The 24,473-nt window shown below is 39.7% G+C and overlaps 2 protein-coding genes across 2 annotated transcripts in view; one reads left to right on the top strand and one right to left on the bottom strand.

Moving 5' to 3' along the window:
- fkbp4 (FKBP prolyl isomerase 4) overlaps positions 1-3,012 on the bottom strand; it is an 11,108-nt gene extending 8,096 nt beyond the window's left edge. The window contains exon 1 of the mRNA XM_086027544.1: positions 2,552-3,012. Coding sequence (XP_085883670.1) covers positions 2,552-2,644 — 93 coding nt within the window. The 5' untranslated portion in view covers positions 2,645-3,012. The remainder of the gene's footprint in view (positions 1-2,551) is intronic.
- On the top strand, positions 1,795-24,383 carry ddx11 (DEAD/H (Asp-Glu-Ala-Asp/His) box helicase 11). Its single transcript, XM_086027542.1, has 28 exons — positions 1,795-2,002; positions 4,597-4,762; positions 4,836-5,051; positions 5,141-5,227; positions 6,478-6,614; positions 6,692-6,749; positions 6,849-6,956; positions 7,912-7,999; positions 10,270-10,472; positions 10,586-10,660; positions 11,977-12,054; positions 12,153-12,199; positions 13,679-13,758; positions 13,831-13,872; positions 13,954-14,021; positions 15,336-15,374; positions 15,465-15,603; positions 16,014-16,139; positions 16,217-16,329; positions 18,661-18,733; positions 20,482-20,585; positions 20,868-21,017; positions 21,198-21,266; positions 22,153-22,256; positions 22,576-22,660; positions 22,857-22,932; positions 23,018-23,172; positions 23,707-24,383. The coding sequence occupies exons 1-28, from the start codon at positions 1,806-1,808 to the stop codon at positions 23,740-23,742; spliced, it is 2,919 nt and encodes a 972-aa protein (XP_085883668.1). The 5' UTR covers positions 1,795-1,805; the 3' UTR covers positions 23,743-24,383.
- Positions 24,384-24,473: the final 90 nt, after the last annotated feature.

Genomic DNA, 24,473 nt, shown 5'->3' with positions numbered 1-24,473 from the left:
CATACAGCGGTACCTTGACTCACAAGTTTCACTTGTTGCCGATTCTGATATTTAGCAGTATTTGTGTTATGCTGAAAAAAATTATCATGGATTTTTTTTTTTGTTTGTTGAAAAAACAAAAAAAATCTGGTGCTTTGCTCCAAGTTTTATATCGGCTAGTCAATTAATAAAGTCAGGCCCTAGTAATTAGTGAATTAGTGCATGTACAGTAGTATACATTTGTTGGATGTGCGTCTTTAAGGGCGCGGTTTGGTCAGTAACAACAGGAACTGGAGTCGGATTGGTCAGTTAATCTGTGTGCGACCGTCTGTGTATGAGTTGTGGCTTACAGCAAAAGCCTCCGAAGGCCACAAATGTTCTAATTTTGCCAATGTTCTAATTTTGTATGCGTGTTTGTCCTGTTCAATAAACAGTTGATAGCCTATAAGCACCTGTGGCTCTCCTTTCCCACATGCATTACGAACCTAAATTGAATCTTCTTTTTTCACTTCACTCTAGTGAGTGGCGGCATATTTGAAGCTCTCTCGTAATTTGAATTTCGGCTGGCAAAACTGAGCAAATAAACAAAATCATCCGAGCAGCATATTGTAACTTGAAAAACTCAAGTCGGCACACTCGTTAGTCAAGGTCCCACTCTATTAGCAAAACTAGTAAGTAAGGGGTCAGATTATAGAAAGAACACTGACTTCTAATGTTTGTAAAATAGTTGGGTGTCTATAGAGTGGCTGACCATCTTTTTTGCAAAATCTGTCACAGACACCTGAGAATGGTTTTAACTCATTCACTGCCAAGGAAATATTTTGTTTTCAAAGCCTTGCCATTTAATCCCAGGAATTTATATTTTTTCAATTTTTTCTTTAAACGTTAGGGGAGTAGAGGGTCTGAAAATGTCTGGCAGTGAATGAGTTAAACTATGAAAAAAAGCACACTGTCTTATGCATTATTATTTTTGCATTTTGTTGAATTTGCATCACAGACATGTTTCAGAGAGCCCCTAGCATTCTTTGCACATGCTCAATAATGGATGTCACTGACATCACATGCAGCACTTCACCCCACCATTCTGACGCATTAACACCACCAATCAGAAATTCTGAAAACTCCCACGTCGACAAGACAACTAACAAACATTATCAGGACGTTTTCTGAAACTAAGCCTGCTGACACTGTAAGCTAATGCTAATCTGTTCCAACGCCACAGGCTTCTTTTGTCTTTGACATGACACGTGCTGTAGGTGCCGCTTCAAAGTGGTTCTTTTGCTTTGGAACATAGCCCAATCGACGCTAGATGGACATCTTTGACAAATGCATCTCGGTGCACGCTGTCCTGCTGCGGTAGAGCATAGACTGGGTTCGTTTCGTGTGTCCTGGCACAAGACTGGCAGGACCTTGTTCGCAATGTTTTTTCCCCCCAGAAAGACAGACTGCCAGCCCTGAGTGAACAATAAACCAAAAGATATCAAAGAACTTCGTCCAGCCTAGCTGGCTGAAAAAGTCAGCGTGGGGGGTGGTTATATTAATTAACCACACTGTCTGGTAACAGTGAGGGTGAAGTGCTGAACTGTTCGCTCAGTTCTTTTTTTCTGAAAATGGCAGACAACTAAATGATTTACTTTGTTGTTTAATTTTACACTTGCTGGCTGGGTAGGCACTCCAGACAAATATTTGTATATAAAGACATCCATGCATTTTCTTTACCGCTTTTTCTCATTAGGGTCGCAGGTGAGCTGGAGCCGATCCCAGCTGACTTTGGGGCAGGAGGTGGGTTATTTTCTGGACTGATCGCTATCAATTCAATCACACCTATGGACGTGCCCTCCTTGAACCGAACATGTCACACCTATGGACGTGCCCTCCTTGAACCGAACATGGATGCATTTGGAATACGAGAAGAAGTCACATTACCCGGGAGAAAATCCAGGCACGCACGTGTTGAACATGCGAGCCGAGATTCGAATCCGAAACCTCAGATTTGTGAGGAAACGTGCGAACCACAAGACCAGTGAGTCATAACCAACGTGTGTAATTATCATTTTTCACTTAATTGATCCGAAAAGATTCCATTACCAAAAATAATGTTACCTTTGATAGATCATCTAACCCAGCGCGGTAGTGACAAGCAGATGAATTAAATGCTCTCTTTGGTGGTGAGCCACGAGATTTTGTTTTTCAATTTTATACGTGCCTTGGTTCATTAAAGATTGGGAAACACTACATCACTTAAAGGAAAGTTGATTTTTTAATATTTGTCGAAATTGCATCAAGATTGATATACAGATACACAACATTCTATGCACGTGCTAAAAACAAACGGCACCAACAGGTTTAACACGTCTCAACATATTAATAGATGTTTGCGTTTCTAGAAAGTTTACTGAGCCCTTGTTGTATCTAGCCGGTTGAACGTCCCCATGGTTCGTTACTAAGTACAATAAATAAACGGATAGCAACGTGCCAGCGGGGAGCTAGCTGACGACAGCTAATGCTATTAGCCCAAGCGCTTTAGTGTGGAAAAAAAAGGAAGAAGGGGGCTCTCAACGTGAATATTTACCTTCAAAACACCCCCATCTTTCTTGGGCGTGATGTCGTCTCCCTCCATGGAGATGGCGTGGTGTCCTTCTGTCGTTTGCTCCTCGGCGGTCATTGTAAAAATGAGGCTACAATTAAACCGAAGCTTGACTTTAACTAGCACACAAAAGCAACAACACCGACCTGGTGTATTAACGCCAGCTAATACTACTGCTATCTACTGTTTGGCCAAGCCGCTGGTACACACGCCACTTCAACAGGTCGCCGAGCAAAGCGTTGACGATTGAACCTTGCTCAAAGCGTGCAAAGTCCACGCGTGAATGAGGGATCCTGTCAAGCAGCTCAATCAGAGAACTTTCCAGACATTCTGGAAAGAACGATGGAGAAGACCAAGCACTGGGGGGTGTTAAATAAATGTACCGGAATCTCCAGAAAAGGCGGTCCTAAAAACAAGTAATGGCGCGACAACTAAATCTCCTATCAACATATTACATCTAAATTTTAACCACTCTCAGTGAAATATATAAAACTAAATGTATATAAAGGCCACGCATAATTGGAAAATGACATTTATGTAATATAACCGCCCTTGAGTGCTGCTCTGTTCTGAAAACGCGCACACGCTATCTGAGCTCGTTCCTTATTGGCCAGCCTTGGTGGCCTTTGCTCTCTGTTGGCGCGGGAGTTGAAACTAGTCAAAACAGACTAACTCTTACCATTTTTCCTTATATTTTTCGTATAAAGATGCCCTCTGCTCGGATTTGACCACCGGTGCTCCACAAAGTACTACTAGGTGATCTGACGGTTTCGTAAAAGTGACTGTAAGTAATGATAAGTAACGCGTTTTGTAGCGTCTAATTCATGAGGGGATTGTTAAGTGTGTGTTGTTGAACGTATACATTGTGACAGAAAAGTGCACAATCAACTAGATCTAAGCTGACTTTTGTGCATTTAACATTTATTTTAAAGGAGGCATGAGATAATGGATGGATGATTATTACAAATTTGGGCCAGCACTAGGTATACACTCTGTAAATCAACTGATACAGTATTAGGAAGGAAACAGGGATGGTGTGTGCGCGCGCGTGTGTGTGTTGATCTGGTGGAGATGAGGCCTTTCTTTCCTCCTCCTACCTTTCATCATTCTTTCATACTATCCCACATCCAGATTTGAAACCCTAACACTGGCCTTTAAACCCTAATTTCAAACCTTAGCCCTAGTTCCATCCATCCATTATCGATACCGCTTATCCTCACAAGGGTCGTGGGGCGTGCTGGAGTATATCCCAGCTGTCTTCGGGCAGTAGGCGGGGGGCACCCTGAATTGGTTGCCAGCCATTCGCAGGGCACACAGAGACAAACATCCGCACTCACAATCACACCTAGGGGCAATTTAGAGAGTCCAATCAAATTACCATGCATGTTTTTGGAATGTGGGAGGAAACCGAAGTACCCAGAGAAAACCCACACAGGCACGGGAAGAACATGCAAACTCCACACAGGGAGGCTGGAGCCGGAATCGAACCCACGACCTCTGAACTGTGAGGCGGACGTGCTAACCAGTCGACAACCGTGCCCCCCTTAGCCCTAGTTAAAATCCCCAATCCTGATAACCCTAAATACAAACTTCTATAACCCTGGCTAGAAACCCTAACTTGAAATCCTGACTAGAAACCCAATTTTTAAACTCTAATCTTGTCATGAAGACTTACTTTGAAACCCCAACACTTGCCTTGAAACCCTAGAAATAGGGTAGCCTAACCCTTACTACTATCACTTGAAAGGGTTAACTCTGAAGCTTTTATTGAAATGTATGCAAATTGGAATTTGTGTGGAAAGGTTTTGAGGGATGTTCCAAATTTGAAGGAGAACATGTCGTGCAAACCCAAATTGTTTCATATCAGTCAAACACATTTTTAGAAACAGGCAGATAACTAAAGATTTCATTGGCTGTTTAATTTCACACTTGATGGGTGGACAGGCACCCCAGATGCCCAGATGTTTGTATTCAATCATTTAAAATTAATGTTACCATAATAAATACCATAATCTGTGGTTGCCTTTTAGTGGATTGTGTCCCCATTTGATCCTCGTGTTCGTCATCATGGAGAATGGCAGATCCCAATTTCCATTTCCATACCAGCCTTACACCATCCAAGAGGAGTTCATGCGCTCCTTGTACAGTGCACTGGAACAGGGCAAAGTTGGCATCTTTGAGAGCCCCACAGGGACGGTACGCTAGTGTATTTCAGAGCATGACACATTCAAGGCGATTCCAAATTTAAATATGTATTGCTCTGATCCAGGGTAAATCTCTGAGTCTGATATGTGGAGCGCTGAGCTGGCTGACAGACTTTGAGACTAAAAGAAAGCAAGAAGCGGCCGCCCTGTTGCAAGAGGGGGAGACGTCACTTTCTTCATCCGATCCGGAGGCTTCTGCCCGGAGTTCGTCCGCAGAGCCGGACTGGATCACCAGTTTTGTGCAGAAAAAGTCTGAACGGGATTTAGTCTCAAAGTTGAAGGTGAGGGAGTGTCAGCCTGCAGATGTCTGGCTAAAGTTGAGAATGTTCGAACTTGTTGTTCACACTTGTCTGTTTATGTTCTGTTTTAGGAGGAAGAAATGAGAAGAAGGAAGCGAGAGGAGCGCTTAGAACTGATTAGAAACAATGTTCAACTCAAGTATGCAATGAAAAGAAAGGTAAGCTCCAATATTTTCCTTGAAATCTTTAGTCGGTTGTCTGCGAGAACCTGGTTTGTATTGTATGTAGTATACAGTGGGCACTGGGTATGGAATATAAACACCCTTTTTAAAAATTTGAAAACTGAATACCATTACATGTGGATTCAAAGTACTCACTGAGACAAAAGAGTAACATCTGCACCAGAGGTGTAACCTCCAGGAAAAACTCTGGATGGGGGAAAAAAAGCAATTGTGAACCTGAAAGAAGATAGAAAATAAATCGGAGCCACAGACTGATGAGACAAAGACTAGCTTATTAACAAGCTCATCTTTGAAACTCAGCGGACGAAATGTCATGGCTTGGTCATGTCTTCTTCTCGGGCGAGCTCATTAATCTTTACTGATGTAACACATGACGTCATAGACTCAAAAATCAACTGAAAAATGTTGTCTGCTAATTTAATGAAAAATGGAACCAAATTGTTTTGAGTTCCTTCGTAACGCAGAAAGATAATGATGCAAAACACGAAAGGAGTTCATCCTCTGCACGACTTCAACCTCATAGAGAATGCATTTTACCTACTGAAGACTAGACTATGTATCTAATCCAGATGTAAATACTTGGAAATAGAAGTTTAATTGTTGATCGCATGTTATATGCATATACTGATGTCAAACTTAAATGTTTTCAGTCTTCAGAACAAATAAAAGCATATTCAGCTCTCTTAAGGTCACGCCCATGCATATTTTAAGTTGGCTCAGTTGGGTCGCCTTCTAAAACTGATCTTGCACTGGTGAAGTCTTTTTTTATTTTTTATTTTTTATTTTTTATTTTTTTCTCATATGAATGTTGGTTTGTCCTTAAAGTGGTAGTCAACCCAAACATATTTTTTTCAAGACTATGTTCTATGCAGGCCCACTAGTTGAAACAAGGCAATACGATTAATATGAAATATGAGGTAAGCAGCAAAATCCACCCGTTTTTTAGCCATCTCTGGGGGCGGCCATTTTGTCATTTCTGTCGACTGAAAATGACATCACAGACCCTCAGGGCTCAGATAACAACCAATCATGGCTCACCTGTTTTCTGAAGTCGTTATCTGAGCCCTGAGCAGTTGTGATGTAATTTTCAGTCGACAGAAGTGACAAAATGGCCGCCCCCTCAGATGGCTAAAAACAGGTAGATTTCTCATATTCCACAAATGCAATATTAATCAGACCGCCTCGTTTCATTACAAGTGTGTTCTCCGTCTTTTGTGTGTCCGCAGAGCTGTGATGAGGATGAAGCATTCAAGTTGCTGCAGCTCAGTAAAGAGGATCAAACCGACGCAGCGGCAAATCAAGATGACGAGGATCTTATTATCGCCGAGTATGAAAGCGACGACGAGCCCAAGTCAAAGAGCAGGTGTGGTTGGCCATTCAACTTGGAACTTTTGTGATGTAATCACACACCATAATAGCAGGATGTTTACATCTCCTCAGATTCTGCGGTGGTGAGGAGGAAGAAGATGACGAGCTTGTCGAAGAGCACGTCTCAAAGGTTGTGTGATGTGTGTCACATGGTAGTATAATGGTTGTGCCTTGTCATGTGAATAATGTAGAAATGCATTTTGCTGTGTGTGTGTGTGTGTGTTCACAGATTTACTACTGCAGTCGCACACACTCGCAGCTTGCTCAGTTTGTGCATGAGGTCCAGAAAAGCCCCTTCAGCAAGGACATCAGTCTGGTCACGCTAGGCTCCCGGCAGGTGAAACATGCACTCGCACAGAAATGACTATTAATACTTACCTAGCAGGCTACCCACATACCTAATATGTATAAACACCAGCCTCCCTCCCTAACAAACCAACATACCTAACTACTTGTCCAATCTACTTTCCTCCTAAACCAACCTACTTACCCACTTATCCGACCTACCCACTTACCTGTCTAATCTATGCAGTTAGCTACCTACCTATCAGAGCGAGCTAGCTAGCTACCCTCCTACCTACCTACCTGCCAGCCTACCTATCCACTAAACAAAACTGCTCAAATCAACCTACTTACCAAAACCTACCTATTTATTAAACTAACCTACTAAACCAACCTACCTTTCTAATCCACCTACCTAGCTACAGTTGTGACGATTGATGGAAGAAGCATATTACTACTAAGATGCATTTAAAACATGGAGAGTTATGTGTTTGTGCTCCGATTTTACGGTACATAAAATCTTGGCATAAATGACTCCCTGGGTCTTTTGAAGGTAAAAATATTCATCCGTCATCCAAAAAAATGATTACTTTTCTTCCTTTTTTAAATGTATTTTTTAGTCAATCATTTTCTAAATAGCCTTTTGCAGTACCAGTACTTTTCAAGGTTTAGAGTGCCAACTACCAATCCCCATCCAACCTTGGTACTGCATTCAACAAAAATATTACTACTCAGGAAACATGATCCAGTGGAGCCACTTGTAGTGTACTGGTTCACACTGACTGGGATAACCTTACCTGCATACATACCTGGAGGAAATAAGAATAGAAAATGGATAAACCTGCCGCTAAACACAATCCATCCATCCGTTATCCATACAACTTTTATCCTCATGAGGGTCGCGGGCGTGCTGGAGCATATCCCAGCTGTCTTTGGGCAGTAGGCAGGGCACACCCCGAACTGGTTGCCAGCCAATCGCAAGCTAAACACAATGTGATTTCACTTTGCAGAATCTTTGTGTCAATGAAGAGGTGCGACGCCTGGGCAGTCTTCAACGCATCAACGACCGCTGCATTGAGATGCAGAAAAACAAACACGGTAAGAAAAATGAAGAGAAAAAATACATGTTTCACAAACACTTTTGACAATACGCCGAAGAAGATACACTCTTTTTTTTTCTTCCTAATGCATTGCTGAGGCACAGTATCAGAGCGGGGCTCAGTATCGACAGATACCCAAAATAAAGTGACTCGGACTCGACCTTGGGTGCCAAAAAATGTGATCGGGATATTCCTAGTAGAAATTATTTTTTTCCTGTCAAACAATACAATACCTGTTTTGATAACTTGGCACAATGGGAAAAAGACTAAAGGTTTCGTTTTTTTTGTACTGTTATACTGTATATCAACAGTTCAGTTCAAGGTCTGCAAAAGATTGACGCTTTGTATTATGCTTCTCTGAGGTTTATTCGTGACTGTGGGGCCTTGACCAATCGTGAACTATACTCTCGAGTGGGAGTGGCCTTCTTTGTTCACCAGGAGGTTGACACATTGGTACATTTTTATTTACAAGGCTGTTCTTGGACTATTCTTACATTTGTAACTTAATTACACAGAAATGAGTTCATTCTTATAGTTTGCCCTCAAATACACTTTGTTGCTAATTGTTCCATTTGCCCGCAATGAGTTTGGAAAATGGGCTTTTGTCTTCTCTGCCCCTCCTACATAGAACTTGTTGCTAAAGAACTAGTGGAAATTAACGGAATTTATCTCAATGAATGAGTTTAAATCCAGACTGAGAGCACTTCAGACAGCCTCCTTAACCTGTAACTGTTTTATCTCATTTGTATGTCATTTAAAGTGTTTGAAACTGTAACTTTTGCTTCCATGTACATTATGTAATTTTAAATGTGTTGAAACTGTAACATTTTGCTGCCTCTTGGCCAGTACTACCTTGAGAAGGAGGTTTTTCATCTGTGGGACATACGTGGCTGCACTCTAAAAACAGTTGGGTTAAAAATAAAACAATTTGGGGTCAAAAATGGACCGATCCATTAAGTGGGACATTCCTGGCTATAAATAAGGTTAAATAAAATGAAAAACAATACAGCGTTAAGATACACAAAAACCAGAAAGCTGAAATGATGAAAGATTTCATTTCGCATGCGTCAGCCACGAGGAGAAGTATTTTACAGAAATAATATAAATATTTAAAATGTAAAAATCTTTGTTAGTCGCACATTGGAGAAATGTGCATTGTTTCAGAAGCAATAGTGTGTACAGGAAATAGAATAATAGCATGCCAGAGTGTGTGCATAAACTTCCCATTACATTTTTGTTAGCAATTTTATGAGTGCTGAGTGTTAATTAGGACATTTCAGATCTGATTAATGCAATCGAGTTTGCTTTCTTTCTTTACTACGGTTGAAAACAGATTCGGTAAAGGCTAATTAATCAGTGGACACAGATACTTGAATGAACTATATAAAACTAAACTGAAAGCCAGTTGTACAATTTTATTTAAAATATCAGCTGTTTTATTTTTTTTTACACTATTTTGCATCAGGGAGTGCTAACTTTTAATTCTGACTTGAGATTTACATAATAAATGTTTTTGATTGCTATGATTAATATTTGTTTTAGCATTATTTATTTGATCAATTTAGCTTCCCCAAACTCTATAATGAACCTATTCATAAATAAATAATGTATTATGATTAATTGCAAATTTTTTTTTTACACTTAAATTCATATCGTGTTACATAACGTTACCGTGAAGGGATGCAATTTATATTGCGATGTGAATTCTAACTTCGTTGTTCACGTTCTTCCCTGTCAATTTTTTGTGCCTTGTACTGTAATGTTTCAATCGGTTCAATCATGATCCCACCTGCGTTTGACTTGACCTTTCTTAACTTGGCTTGTTTAACCTATTCTGACAAAGGGTACAAAGTACATATCGTTGGCGTCGGGCCAAAACCTTGTACCTCCAAAACAGTCACTTTTCAAGAGATGCCAAAAATGGCAAGTTTGTTCAACCATTAGCATTGCATCGTGAAAGAGAGCAAGACATTTTAAACACTTAGGATTGGTCAGTGATGTATAAAAATAACACCCATGCGTGTGGACTGACCAACAGCATAGATTTTTTTTAAAGTATGGAATTCAGCAAAATGTGACTTATGAGGTTTTGGCCCAACGCTAGCGATATATTTGTTTTCCATTATAGGGAGCAAAAGTAAAAAGACATGGGAAAAATAAACACAAATGTCAAGTACAGAGACTTGAAAAATGTACTCAACTATAGTAATTTACAGTATTTGTACTTCATTAATTCACACCACTGCTTTCGATATTGGTATGTTGTAGAAAAGCCAAATCACGACGAGGGCGCCAAGAGGAAACGAGGCCCGGCGAAGAGCGTCTGTCCGTACAACAAGGTCTCGGCGCTGCAACAAATGAGGGACGAACTCCTGGGCAGCGTCCACGACATTGAGCAACTTCTGAAGCTGGGCAAGGAAAGCCATTCATGTCCTTACTACGCCACGCGCCTTGCTGTCCCCCAGGCGCAGGTTTGTACTCGTCCTCCTCCTTGTCCCCCTCCTCCTCCTCCTCTCATTGCTCATTCAGGCAGTGTTTTATTTGTCCAGAAGCTGAATCGCTTGCGTTGCTTTTGTTTGCTCAGTTGGTGGTGCTGCCTTATCAGATGGTGCTGCATGAAGCCACAAGACGGGCGGCAGGGATTCAGCTGAAGGACCAGGTAGTCAACAAGATTTCCAAGAATGTGTCTGTTTTGCAATGGCCAAACATTAAAATGACAATGCAGTGAATCCATGTTGGATATAAAACGTGTACACCCCCCTTTTCAAACTTGATCTTGCCTGTATATTGTAAAAGAACTGTATTTAAAAAAAAAACTATTGCTACCGTGAAATAGCAAGGGGAACACTGCAGTTTCAATGGATTGTATGCACGCAGCATTTCCGCGTTCAATGTCATAGGGCACCGGAGCTTCCTCTGCGGGGTAGACGCTATAGCGAAGCACACTGTTGATTTGATTGATGTAAGTCCTTAACCGACTCAAAACGAACAGGGACTGATACTTTCTTTTACATGAGGACTACCCGAATATTAAAACTACTAACTAGATTTCCTAGAGCCGTCTTTTTTTTTTTTTTTGACTGAAATGCTTAATGCGTCTAAAAAGATTGTTATGATCAATCACCACCAAAATTTATGTACACATCTCTACCTATTCCCACATCAATCTCTGAAAATGTTAACAATTGCTTCAATATTTTTGGATTTAATTGACATTAAGCGTTTTCCTCATCAAGCGACATTAAGCTTGAATGCCCACAGGAAAAGGGTAATGCCCAAGAATCCAAAATACCATGGCAATTGCTTTGATATTTACAAAGGCCGAAGTGGGCATAAGTGGAGATGTGCATGTGAATTTTGGTGGCGATTGGTCGTAATTTTCTGACATTTAACCACGTTAAGCTTTTTGACATGAAGCGTTTTAGACCCATTTTGACTACTTGCGCATTGGCAATGATGTCATCACCCAAAATGTTTATTACTCGCTGTTTGAGTAGCAATTAAAGGTATTTTATTTATTCAACAGATTTTGAGGCTATCTGTAACTACAAAATTATCCCTGCGAATGTTCACAACCCACTGTCTCTGCTGCTCATCAAAGCGGAGTTAAACCATGAAGAAGCTGTTTATCTGGGCAGGCACACAGCAGTGAAAGCTCCATGTACTGTGCTCTCTCCTCTTCTTCGATGTCTTGACGAATACACACAACCACACAAAAAACAATCCCCCAAAAATGCCCCAAAGCGTTAACAATTGATAGAAATTTTCCGAAGTAAAACCACTCCAAAACAATGGCGGAACCATTACCGGAAAGGGCGATGCCTTTGAAAGCATTACCGGAAATAAGTCACACCACTCCATGCATATAGTCCATATGGCCTCTGCCTCGGTCCCGTTAGGTCAGATCTCCTTGGCTTTGGCACATAGCAATAATCAAGTGATGCATTGGTGACGGTAGAATATGTTTGTGAACAGGTGGTGATCATAGACGAAGCTCACAACCTTAGTGACACACTCTCCTGCATACACAGTTCAGAACTCAGTGGTGCACAGGTAAACACACAACTTGCACACAGTGTGTACACAAGAGTTTTTTTTTATTTCTTATGTACTGTACGCGACCTGAGATGAGCTAATATTGTCTATTGCAGCTTTGCCGGGCCCACTCGCAGCTCAGCCAGTATGCTGAACGCTTCAGGTGAGTAACTTTGATGTCTGTAATTCGTATCTAAAGGAGACATATGATGGAAAATGTGTTTTTTTTTCTTTATTGCTTGTATATTAATCTTTTGTAAGATGTCTAGTTAAAAAAAAAATGTCTGCAATCGAACCATGAATTTTGTTGGATTGTTATGTTACAAGATGGTTAATTTACATAATTCTGCGCCCACACACACTTTCTCCACTTATTCATGTAAATCTACGTTGGCTGAAGGTCCATTATTTTTCAGTGATGGCTGCACAGAAACTAGGGCTGTCACTATCCAATATTTTTAGAATTGATTATTCTATTGATTATTCCTTTGATTAACCCTTTCATGCACAGTGGTCACTACAGTGGACAGCTATTTAAAAGTTGCTTTCGCCTATATTAATCTAAATTAAAAAAATATTTTAACCCTTTCATGCATTAATTATGATTTGATGTAATTATTTAAAATATAAATATATATTTTTAGATGACTAAATCTAGGCGAAAGCAACTTTTAAATAGCTGTCCACTGTAGTGACCACTGTGCATGAAAGGGTTAATTGAATAATCAGATACAATTTTAATTTGCATAAACGTATATTGCAAAATCATTTTTTCACGATTAGCGTTTATTAACTAATTATTGTTGTTTATTTGGTATTGTTTAATGATAAAAACAACCCTAAACAAAAATTAACTCATTCACTGTCTTTTCACAGTCCAGCCATTCAATGCCAGGAACTTATTTATATTTTTTTCAAAAATTTTCAACCGTTGGGGTAAGAGAGAGTCTGAAAATGTCTGGCAGTGAATGAGTTAAGCAATATCACACAACAGGGATCGATGTTATACTCAACAACTTTTTGGGAAACTGATTTATTTATTGGTTTGGTCATTATTTTCCAAAGTAGGAGCAGATATTTCTTATTTTGATGAAACACTAAAGATCAGTCTGCGTCCATGAAGGATTTCACAAATCAGAGAATTTCTGCTGAGAGGCTGAAATCAGAGGATTTGGACAATTTTAAATCAAACAATGGCTCTAAATGATTACTCTATTCTTAAATAGTTGTCAATTCATTTTATAATGAATTAGTTGTTAATTAATATTGACACCTCTAACAGAAATACTGTCACGTCAGAGCCAAAAGCTAAGCAGGGTTGTAGTATTGGCCAACGGCATTATCAGAGGTTAGTGTCTGAACTGGCGCTATTTGTGTTTCGCTATGTGACTCTGGGATGCCTGATCAAGTGTGAAATTGTACAACCAAGTAAAAACTGAATTTTGCCAGAATGTGATGTAATAGTGGGACTACTTTATGTAACAGAACAATCAAAACACACTAATTTCCAGTTGGTGTACGAAAAGGGTTAAAAGTGCTAAATGCCTTGATCCTTACACTACTTTGACAATTTTGACACCAGGGAACTGTTTTGAATTGTGATTAATGCACCATGTGTCTTCTTTAATTTTGTCTTCATTAGGAGCCGGCTGAAGGCGAAGAATGTCATGTACATCAAACAAGTTCTCTTTGTGATTGAGGGGCTGGTGCGAGTGCTGGGAGGTGAGTGAAATCATTTTTCCATTTATCCTTCCGTTGCTATCACACGTTATGATGCAAATGCTGTCCCTTCAGGCAAGGTGGGTCAGAATCCACAGAGCCAAACCACGCAAGCAGGTCAGACAACACACACATTAACAGGCAAACATCTGTAGGAAACCTTTGATTAAGAATTCTTCTTTTTTTTATTTTTTTTAGCAACAGAGATACTCACCATCAACAACTTTCTCTTCAGAGCTCAAATTGACAACATCAACTTGTTTAAGGTAGTAGTTAAAAAGCATGAATACATTGTTCCCCCGCTACATCATGTTTTTTTAAGCTATTGCTTTTTAATAAAAATGTATCATTAATGTATTCTTATTTGTGTATCTCCAGCCGCTGCATTATATACACTTGCACAATCGAACGAGACACAACAAAAGACCTCTATCAAGGAATATGTCGAGGGGTTTTTGGTTAGCATAAGGAGATATTTGCATCCTTCTTTACATTAAATAACTCATGAACAGTTTGCGTGGCAAATGTTATGACATGCTCTACCCCATTTGGTGCACACTCTACATGTTGCCCAATCCAACCAGGAAGAATCTAAAGAACGTTTGAGCGGCTGGAGACTGCTGCTCCCGGGTCTACATCTATAAGACCAATATAAGAATAAAGACTACAAAACTGAGTTCAGTAGTACCTTGACTCACGCATCACCCAAATTACTAGTTTTCCAAGATGCAAACTATTGCTCGGCCGATTATAATTTTTATTTTTTTTGTCTTAATTTGGGAAACTATTTGAGTCACAAGTGCTAGTTGACGGCAGCAAACTTCACACCAAGCAGCAGTTTGGCAGATAATGAAAAGTTCTTCTAAAATAATTCAAGCTGTTCATTGCCACTCCCACTTAAAGTTTGAAAACAGAACATAAAACAAAAAGAGAGACATGTAAAAAGAATACACAGTGTGTATTTAACCAAGCAGCTTAACACAATTTGCAGAACGTTAACGACGGGCTAACGAAACTAGCATTGATGTTGTCAAGTTATAAATACTTTAGTTTAAACAACAGAAATCGAACCGCAAATGGTGCAGAAAAACAACAACTATAACAATACTCACAGGAATGTATTCTTTCTTTCTATCTTCTGCGAAATACGAGTACTAGTACTACAGCTTACTGAGCGGTTTTAAATTCTTTACATTCCATTTAATTGTTATTGCTGTATGTTTTATGAAGTACAACACTGCAGAGTGCTATTTTTATTATTAAAAGGGACCACATTAAAAGCCTTTTCATTCATTTCAATTGGGAAAGTTGACTTTAGATAATGTTAAAAGTTTCCAGGGTAGTAATGAAAACAGTCAAGACACTATTTATGAAATCAACATTTGTGTACAGCTTTTGCATTTTATCTCATTAGATGTAGAGCAGTACTTAATGTTGTAGCCGGTGGATACGTTTCAACACAAATCAAATTGAGACTGATTGATGATGACTTTCAGCATGAGTCAATACAGTGTATTGAGCAATGGATCAATTCATGCCATAACACAACCTAAAACCTATCTTCCTCCTTGTGTCACTAGCTACACAGATACTTTGAGAAGAGCATGATAAGCAGAAAAGTAAGTCAGCAGGGGGTGACGCTATGCACATTGCAATTTAAAAAAAAAAAAAAAAAAAACTCACAACAGTGTGTCATTTGTTTTAAACAGCTGGGTGGTTTTGTGGAGAAGTATGTGGGTTCGGGCGTGATTCCGCAAACTCCCGGTGGCACCAATAAGGAGAATCGGCGCACGGAGGGCTTGAACCGCTACCTTCAGTCCTTGCACGGCAACCAGAGCACGGCAGCAGGTCGGACAACAGATGCTTGTCAAATACAGTGACGTAAATTGTTTGAGCGCTCTAGTTGGATCATATTCAAATGTGTTGTATTTTGTAATTGATGCAGTTCTAGAACTAATATGATATCAATATTGTTAATGGTGAAAACAGAGCAATGCTGTCTTTTTTCTTAAAGGCAAACGTTTTGTTATAACTCTTTATTCATTTACGTGTACCTGATTGTGTTTCCCTTGTCACTGTAACCTGGATCTTACTAGCAAAAGTGCTATTTTCCTACAGTATAGTAAACGGCACTTATTATGGAAAATTGCTGGGATAGGCTCCACCTCATTTGCAGATGTAATAATCACGAGCAAAACAGAAAATGTATTGATAGAATGGCCCCCTTTCAAGTTTTATTCTGCTCCTCTTGTCTGCAGCTCCTCCAAATGACCAGCAGGGGTCCTTAGAGGCACTGGCTGCTTCCCCCATGATGCAAGTAGAGGGCTTCTTCATGGCTCTGACCAACAGCAACGCTGACGGTCGGGTGGTCATACACAGACAAGGTACTTTTATGAACTCACAGCACTATAATAGTGGTAAATAAGGCATCAATAGTGAACTCAAGTATGCAAATGTGTAGGAAATCTGTCAGAGAGCAGCATCAAGTTCCTTCTCTTGAACCCTGCCGTCCACTTCGCCCAGGTGTTGAATGAGTGCAGGGCCGTCATCATCGCGGGAGGAACCATGCAGCCTGTGAGTTCCTCTTGAATAACAAACACTGTAAAATCTCTTGAATGGAACAGATTTTTTGGCAAAAAAAAAAAACCCAAACAAAAAAAAGATAAAATGTGTTGACCAGTACCTTGACCAGGGGTTGGCAATCTTTCACACTCAAAGAACCATTTCGACCCGCTTTCCACGGAAAAGATTGCACTGGGCGCCACAAACACTTTTTGACATTAACCTCCAAAAAACGTCAGCCTGTTTGAGTTCCCGGAGGCACGGCTTAGTTCAAGTTGTAAAATACCTTATTACACACTCACGTGCACATATTACTACCTACAAAATATATTCAATTGGTAGTTTATCGCTTTAATTGATTAAAAGAGTATAAAAACCAAGCCGGCATTCACAGGATTTTATGGTACTCAACTTAAAAGGGAATTCAACCCCCAAATTCTTACAATAATATGTTCTATGCCTCTCCACTAGTCTAAACACGGCATTCTGATGAGTATTGCATTTGTGGAATATGATTTAAGCAGCAAAATCCTGAGTTTTTTAGCTATCTCAGTTGCTATTTTGTCACTTGGTGTCAACTGAATATTACGTCACAGTTGCTCAGGGCTCGGGTAACAACCAATCACGGCTCACCTGTTTTTTGAAGTTGAGCCATGATTGGTTGTGACCTGAGCCCTGAGCAGGTGTGATGTCATTTTCAGTTTACAGCAAGTGACAAAATGGCCGCCCCCTGAGATGGACAAAAACAGGTGTATTTTACTATATAAGTCATATTCCACAAACACCATATCAATCATAATGCTGTGTTTTGACTAGTGGCGCTGCATAGAACATATTATTGTAAAGAAACATTTTAGGAAAAAAACACAAAGACTTTCACTTTAACTCAAATTTATTTATAGAGCACTTTAAAAGAATCACTGCCGCATACAAAGTGCTGTACATGGAACAAAAATACATAAAATAACAAAGACAATTAAAACAACAAATCAATAACACGAAAACAGTAAACACCATAAAACACTAAAACAATGCCGACTCTCATGCTGCGTCCAAATCCGTAGAATAAAAATGTGTTTTAAGACGAGTTTCAAAAATGGAAGTCATGTCCGAAATTTTCTTTATAGTAATATGTTCTATGTGGCCCCACAAGTCTTTACATAGCATTCATTACATTTGTGGAATATGTGAAATCATGGCTCAACTTGTGAACATCACATGACCAAACTCAGGAAACAGGTGAGGCATGACTGGTCATTACCTGAGTCCTGAGCAACTGTGATAAAACGGGTGGATTTTGCTGCTTAATTCATATTCCACAAACGCAATATTAATCAGAATGCCTTGTTTCAACTGGTGGGCCTGCATAGAACATATTCTGGAAAAAAATGCGTTTGGGTTGACTTCACCTTTAAAGGAGATCTATTGTTTTAAAAATGGTCTCTTACATTTTTCAAACTAAATATGCAAGGACAAAGAACTACAGCACAATTGGACGCTTAATATTCACTTGCCGTAGGCCTACATGATAAAAGTCGGTTTTGTCTCATGAAAATGCCAAATACGGCTTTTGTTACCATAGCGACAGGGCAGGGCAGAGCTAGTGCATGCAATGGAGTGAGGGCTACTTAGTGTTGCCAATTTAGTGACTATTTTTGTAAAAAGCCATAAGCTAGCAAATTTCTATGGTGTCATTGGTGATTTCTGGAGTCTCTCAGTGAGACTCCCTGCAGAAAAGGAGATGTTCACCACACCGCATCCAGATTGCAAATAAGTGGCACAGGTGCGAAACCACCACAGCCTAATTGAATCATATTGAATCTTTTCTCCCTCCCAAGCGATACAATATGACAGTAATTAGAATGCCATGTTTAGACAAGTGGGGGGCGCATAAAACATTGTAAAGAAAAATTTTGACTTGACTTCCACTTTAAATTAATTGTTTTTAATGGGGTTTTACAGTACATGGTACTTTGACTTACCAAATGCCCCATGGTCATGTTCCAAGCTGTCACTTGGTCATTTTTTTTTGTACTGCGAGCTACAAGGGGGCAGTTAAGTTTGATAAGTTTAAATGGTTTTAAAACATTTGTGTCAATCTGAAATGTAGTAAATAAATTGCAATAAACTTAGTATACAATGTTTTGAAAAGTGAGTTTTCAAAAGTTTAAATTTCATTTCATATTCAAAGTGGGTCGGATGGGTATCTATTTAAAAAAACGTTTTTTTTATGTTCTCTCAATAGTTAAGATTTTCATTAATTGCTGCTGTGTCTGGAACATCTCCCCTATGATAAACGAAGGTTCACTATATTGACAAAAGCGTGATTTCCCCCGATGGCAGGTGTCAGACTTCAAACAAGAGCTGCTGTTTTCCGCTGGAGTGCGAGAAGAGCGCATTGCCGAGTTTTCCTGTGGTAAGTAGGGCCCCATTTGGCATCACGGCCACTCTGCTAAATATCCGTAACAGCTTTGTCGATATTTCTGTTTTTATAGCAAAGGACAGTAAACGCGTTTAGTATGCGGAGGAATTCTCCTGCGTCCTCGCAAGCTTCAAATCAATACTTTTTAAGAGATTTGAGGGCCACATTGCTCAATATTGAGCCGTTGTTTGAGAGGTGAAGCACTATACGGTAATAAACATTTGGCCCATCCCATTCTGTTTATATGAAAGAGGTTTGTTTTATTGTGTGTACTTACGCCAGACATGGTAACATTTTTGGTTGCCCCCTGATGACTGGATTGTGTTGTGACAACTCCATAAAACTGCATGGAAATAAGCTATTTTGTAGGAAAGGAAGAAAAGAAATTCCCACCGCAAGAGTGGCTGGGGCCAACTGTTGAGAGTACTGGCCATCTATTGGGGGCACGGCGTTTGTTGGGGTTTAGGCCTTATTTCATGCATATACGCATTTTCCTAACATATATTATATACTGTTATATATATCATTTTTTCTCCATAAATATTCACACTTAATTCATTACATGTTATGTCTTTTAAAAGGCATTTATTGAAGTAGGTATTTATTCATTCCAATATATACATGCATTATTTATGTACATTTTTTCCACAAATGATACTTCAGTGAAAACTAAATGAGTTGTATATTCTTTATTTGCAGACACAGGTCCATACAATCAACACAAGAAAAACAAACAGGGAAAAAACATGATACAAGCGAAAGGATCCAAAACAGTACATATTAAAATGTATACAATTTATACAATGTATGGCACCAATACAGTCTAACCTTAGAAGTAAACCTATAACAACTTTTCACTGGGCTGGCAAGGGCTTCAGTTATATGGTTCTCTAACATGTCTAGTTGACAGATGAAGGTAAAATCTGCTGTCTGAGTAGTGCATCAAATGTTGGTATTCTTTTAACCACAAATAATTGACTAGCACTGTGCCATCGGGGTACTCGAAGAAGGAGCCTCAGTGCATCATTATAGGCAACCTTTAGCCTCTGTAAACTTGACTTCTTATAGTTGGACCATAGCTGAGTCGTGTAAAGTGGTGTAATATATGTTCTGAACAAAGAGCACTTAAAGTGGAAGTCAACCCAAACAGATTTTTTTTCAAGAATATGTTCTATGCAAGCCTACTAGTTAAAACAAGGCATTCTGATAACTATTGCGTTTGTGGAATAAGAGTTAATCCACACGTTTTTAGCCATCTCTGGGGACGGCCATTTTGTCACTTCTGTCGACTGAAAATGACATCACAACTGTTAAGGGCTCAGGTAACGACCAATCACAGCTGACCAGTTTTCTGAAGCTGAGCCAAGCATATACTTCAATAGTATATTCTTTGTTATGAGTACTTGTGTATTTTAATAAATATCATATACTGTATTACAATTGTTCTTGTTTTGATTATTGAATAGTGTGTTACAGCCTGGCATATGTGCTGTGGTAATGATGAAGGAAAGGACGTTTTTATTTGAGGTGGGGCATTTATTATAATAATTACTTGGTGGGCAAAGCATCCAGTGTTTAATATGAGCATAGAGGCCACTGTTTGAGTAGATAGGGTAATTTAATCCAAGCAATACAGCTGACAGTATTGTGCCTCAAAGTGACTTAAAATGGTTACAAATGAGTTGACATAATTCAGGTCACCATTTTTTTTCTATACATATTCCTTTCATTTGTCTTTGAAGGCCATGTCATTCCACCAGAGAATCTCCTTCCCATTGTCCTGTGCAGCGGTCCTTCCGGTCAGGAGCTGGATTTCACTTACCAAAACAGAGACTCTCCTCGCATGGTAACACTCAAACATGCACATTGCACACACAATGCAAATCTTTTTTTCTCTCTCAAGTGGCACAAAAGAAAACCACATGGAATTGGGTATCTTCAGATTGGGAGCAGGCCTCTTCCAAATGGTGAAATATGTATCGGGTATGGGATAAGTGTCACTTGAAATGTACATAGATTTAAAAAAATGGGATACAAACATAAATTGGAATTGGACACTTGGCCCTGCAGTTTAAATCAAGGCTTCAGTAAGTGCAATTGTTATGAATCATGTTGTGCTTCCTGACAGATGGACGAGACGGGCCGCATCCTCTCCAACATCTGCAACGTGGTGCCAGGCGGTGTGGTGTGTTTCTTTCCCTCATACGAGTACTCGAGGCGCATCGTGGCACATTGGGAGTCCGCCGGTGTTCTGAACCGACTCGCCAACAAAAAGAAGGTAGGCTCAGTGACCAGTATTATTTGTCCTAATATGGTGGAACCTCCGAAGTGGAACACAGTACACCCTGTGATGCCAGTTGAATGCAATACAGCAGTAGAGAAAAGTAGGAAAAAAAACCCAGTCTACTCGAGGTATCTTAAAAAATTCTAATTTTAAAGCCAAATATTATTTCTTCAGATATTCCAGGAGCCCAAGAAGGCCAACCAGGTGGAGCAAGTGCTGGGCGAGTTCTCTCGTTGTATCCAGGTGAAGAATATATGTTTTCCATACACACATCAGCATTACTGCTGGATGTGTACAGTTGTACCCAGACTGATGAGTTTTTCGAATTATGAGTTTAGCTCAGCCATTTTTTGGTCAGTTTTTTGGTTTTGCTTTGTGTTGCAAGTAAAAAGTTGACTTACGGGTGCACTTCAGCCATTTTGCCACCCTTAGTTATGGGGTTTTGCAGTCAAAGTACAGGTGCAGTTGAGTTTTGTGCTGGTATTTTCTGGGGGGTTTTCTGCAGCTGTTTTGCCCAATTCTTTTTGTAATCATAGGTCCTCAGAAACTGAGTGCCCAGAAGAAGCCAATGATATCAATTGAACTTTTTGGTAGAAGTGGTACGACACTCTGTAGCTGCTTACTGGGTGACCAGATTGAACAATAGGAGTCCCTGGATTGACCCCTGGGGACCCCCCCATTTGGTCTGAGATAGTTACCCATTTCAACAAAGTGAGTATTCTCGAGATGGGATTAAAATACCAGCCAAGGGCATTAAAATAACTACTAAACTGTCATCCTCTGTCTATGAAAAGAAAAAAAACTGTGAAAAAGATTACGTTCAATGAAAGCCAAGTGAAAAATAGTAACAAATAAGTAAAAAATATATTCTTTTCATTCTATTTACTAGTATGTTATCTATGTATGGGTTTATACTGTACAGTATTATACAATGCTATTTTATTATTAAAAAGCACATTACAAAGAATTTGCTGAGTTTTGGGGGGGATTGGAACAAATTAACAGCATTTCCAATAATTTCAAAAGGCAAATCTGATTTCAGATAGGAGCGATTTGAGTTACAAGCATGGTCACACAACGATTTAAACTGGCATCACTGTACACTTTGTCCATAAATGTCTCTTAACAGAGGTGCACTCAGCAAGAAGGTGGCAGCCTAACGGGGGCACTGCTGTTCTCCGTGGTGGGCGGAAAGATGAGCGAGGGCATCAACTTTTCTGATGACCTCGGCAGGTATGTGCTTTGGGACGATAGTTTTGGCCAGGTCACTCTTGCAAAAGAGGTTGTAAATCTCAATGAGTTTTTAACCTGGTTATAATAAAGGCCAACAACAACTTTTTCATTTGAAAAAATGTATCCATTAAGGATCATGCTTGACAAAAGGGACATTTTTCCTAATGGAAATACTTATTTTCACATTATCTGTAAATATACTAGCTAAATCCGTTAAGATCATAAGTAAGATTGTTGTCTGGGATTTTATTTGAAGGCCATTTTGTTCAGCCCTATTTAGATGACAGACTTTTGTCTTGTCTTGTCCTATGACATGCAGGTGTGTGGTGATGGTGGGAATGCCGTATCCCAACATCAAATCACCGGAACTGCAGGAAAAGATGGGTTACCTGGACAAACACCTGGTAAAACACCATACAGCTTTACATTTACACGTATTTTTTAACATGAAATTTCTTAATGGTTCTTAACTCATTCTATCCCAATGACATATTTATAAGTCATTTCACAGAGGATCTGAAAAAGTCTGGTACTGAATGAGTTAATAAGACAACTTGTGACAAAAATGTATGTCTCCTTTAAAACCTTTGAACATTCCAGACTCACAGTGGAGGGAAGAGCCCAGGCCAAGCACTAATAGAAAATCTCTGCATGAAGGCTGTCAATCAATCAATAGGTATGGTAAATCCTGTGATGGATCCACTGATCATTAAAGTTGTTCATGTTCAACAGCAAGAGTTTTTGTTTCTTCATCTCAAAAGGCAGAGCTATCCGTCACCGTGGTGATTACTCCTCCATTGTGCTGTGCGACCGACGCTACTCCCGACCCGCCACTCTCGCAAAACTTCCTGCGTGGATCCGGAGTCGCACCAGCACGCACCAAAGCTTCGGCCCCGCGTTCGCCGCCTTGCGGAAGGTGAGGAGCAGGCAGGAACACAGTGGTCCCTTGACTTACTCTAGGGTGCCCAAACTTAAATGTTTTTCTAGTTAGGAGGCATCGCCTGTTTAATTTATTTTTGGGATCTGTGCCGCAGGCTAAATTAGGCACAAGCGAGCTTCGGCAGTGGAATTTTTTTTTTTTCAATTTGCATATTGAAATACCTTTGCATGTGGTCAAGGAGAGCCACAACCGCCAGTGCACATTCAGCCGTTTATTGAAAGGGGGAAATACAAATTGAGGAGTTGCTGAAGGACACTACTCATTCACTGACGCTAACACACAGACTAACCAGCCAATCCGACACCAGATACTACTGTCATTTAATACACACCACACCCTTTGTTACATTCTTTTTTTATTATGTTTTATTAAGTTTTTACACAATAGTATTTCAGTTTATTTCATTGGGGGAAAATTGCATTACAGCTCAAAATAACTTGAAAGTCAAGCTTTAGTTAGGTACTTATTTACAATCAACTCATCCCTGTTGTCCAATGTTCTCCTTTTCAGTTCTTTGTAGAGAAGAAGCAAAAGTTCGACGAGTAACCCCCACTGGATTCAGAGCACTGCGATTCTACATTGTCGCATGTCCTTCACAGCCAATATTTGCCAGAAATTACTGCTGCTCCTTCAATGTTGCTGTCAGCCTTCTTGACCAGTTTTCTTCTAGTCTTTTCATCGATTTTGGTAGGACATCCAGTTCTTGGTGCATTCTTTTCTCCACTTGATTACTGTCTTCACTGTGTTCTTGGTATATTTAATGCCTTGGGTAAATAAAATTGTACCCTACTCCTGACTCTTTGAAAAACAAGAACGTCCTGACGCTCTGCAGATCGTGGCTTGTGGTGTAAGATGTGACTACAAACATGTCAGGAAAAGCCTACTAGTACTGCTGAAATGCATTTGTGATTTATCAGTGATATTTTAAATGGTGTCAGGTGTATGCTGACTCCCATTTAACCTGAATGTGATTCGTGTGGTCTGTACAAAGCCGCCTCCCCCCCATTATAAAAGGTTGCACACACTTGTTCAACCACATTATCTTATTTCTTTATTCTTACTTCCCCCCTCTAAAAGCTTCAACATGTTTTTCAATTAAGGTGTACAGGTCACATGAGTTGTAGAAAAAATGTTTTAAATGATTCATCTTGGTCTTATTTTTACATCATAAAAACCAAGCATTTGAACTGGGGTGTGTAGACTTATTTCCACTGTGAGTCTGCAACATTGTTGGAACATTTCTACATGCTGCGTGTCCAACTGAATTATTGAAGTGG

The sequence above is a fragment of the Filicampus tigris genome, chromosome 4 (assembly GCF_054856515.1).
Source record: "Filicampus tigris isolate MCC_2025a chromosome 4, RoL_Ftig_1.0, whole genome shotgun sequence".
In the NCBI taxonomy this organism is placed as follows: Eukaryota; Metazoa; Chordata; class Actinopteri; order Syngnathiformes; family Syngnathidae; genus Filicampus; species Filicampus tigris.
Note: the sequence above shows the minus strand (reverse complement) of the source record. Positions and strands in the feature narration are given on the sequence as shown.

Excerpts from the sequence above, each read along its gene's own strand:
- ddx11 (XM_086027542.1), top strand. The coding sequence starts at position 1,806 with ATGGACGTGCCCTCCTTGAACCGAACATGTCACACCTATGGACGTGCC. Across the intron at positions 5,228-6,477 it reads AGTATGCAATGAAAAGAAAG|AGCTGTGATGAGGATGAAGC; the intron begins GTAAGCTCCAAT and ends GTGTGTCCGCAG. Across the intron at positions 12,200-13,678 it reads CAGTATGCTGAACGCTTCAG|GAGCCGGCTGAAGGCGAAGA; the intron begins GTGAGTAACTTT and ends TGTCTTCATTAG.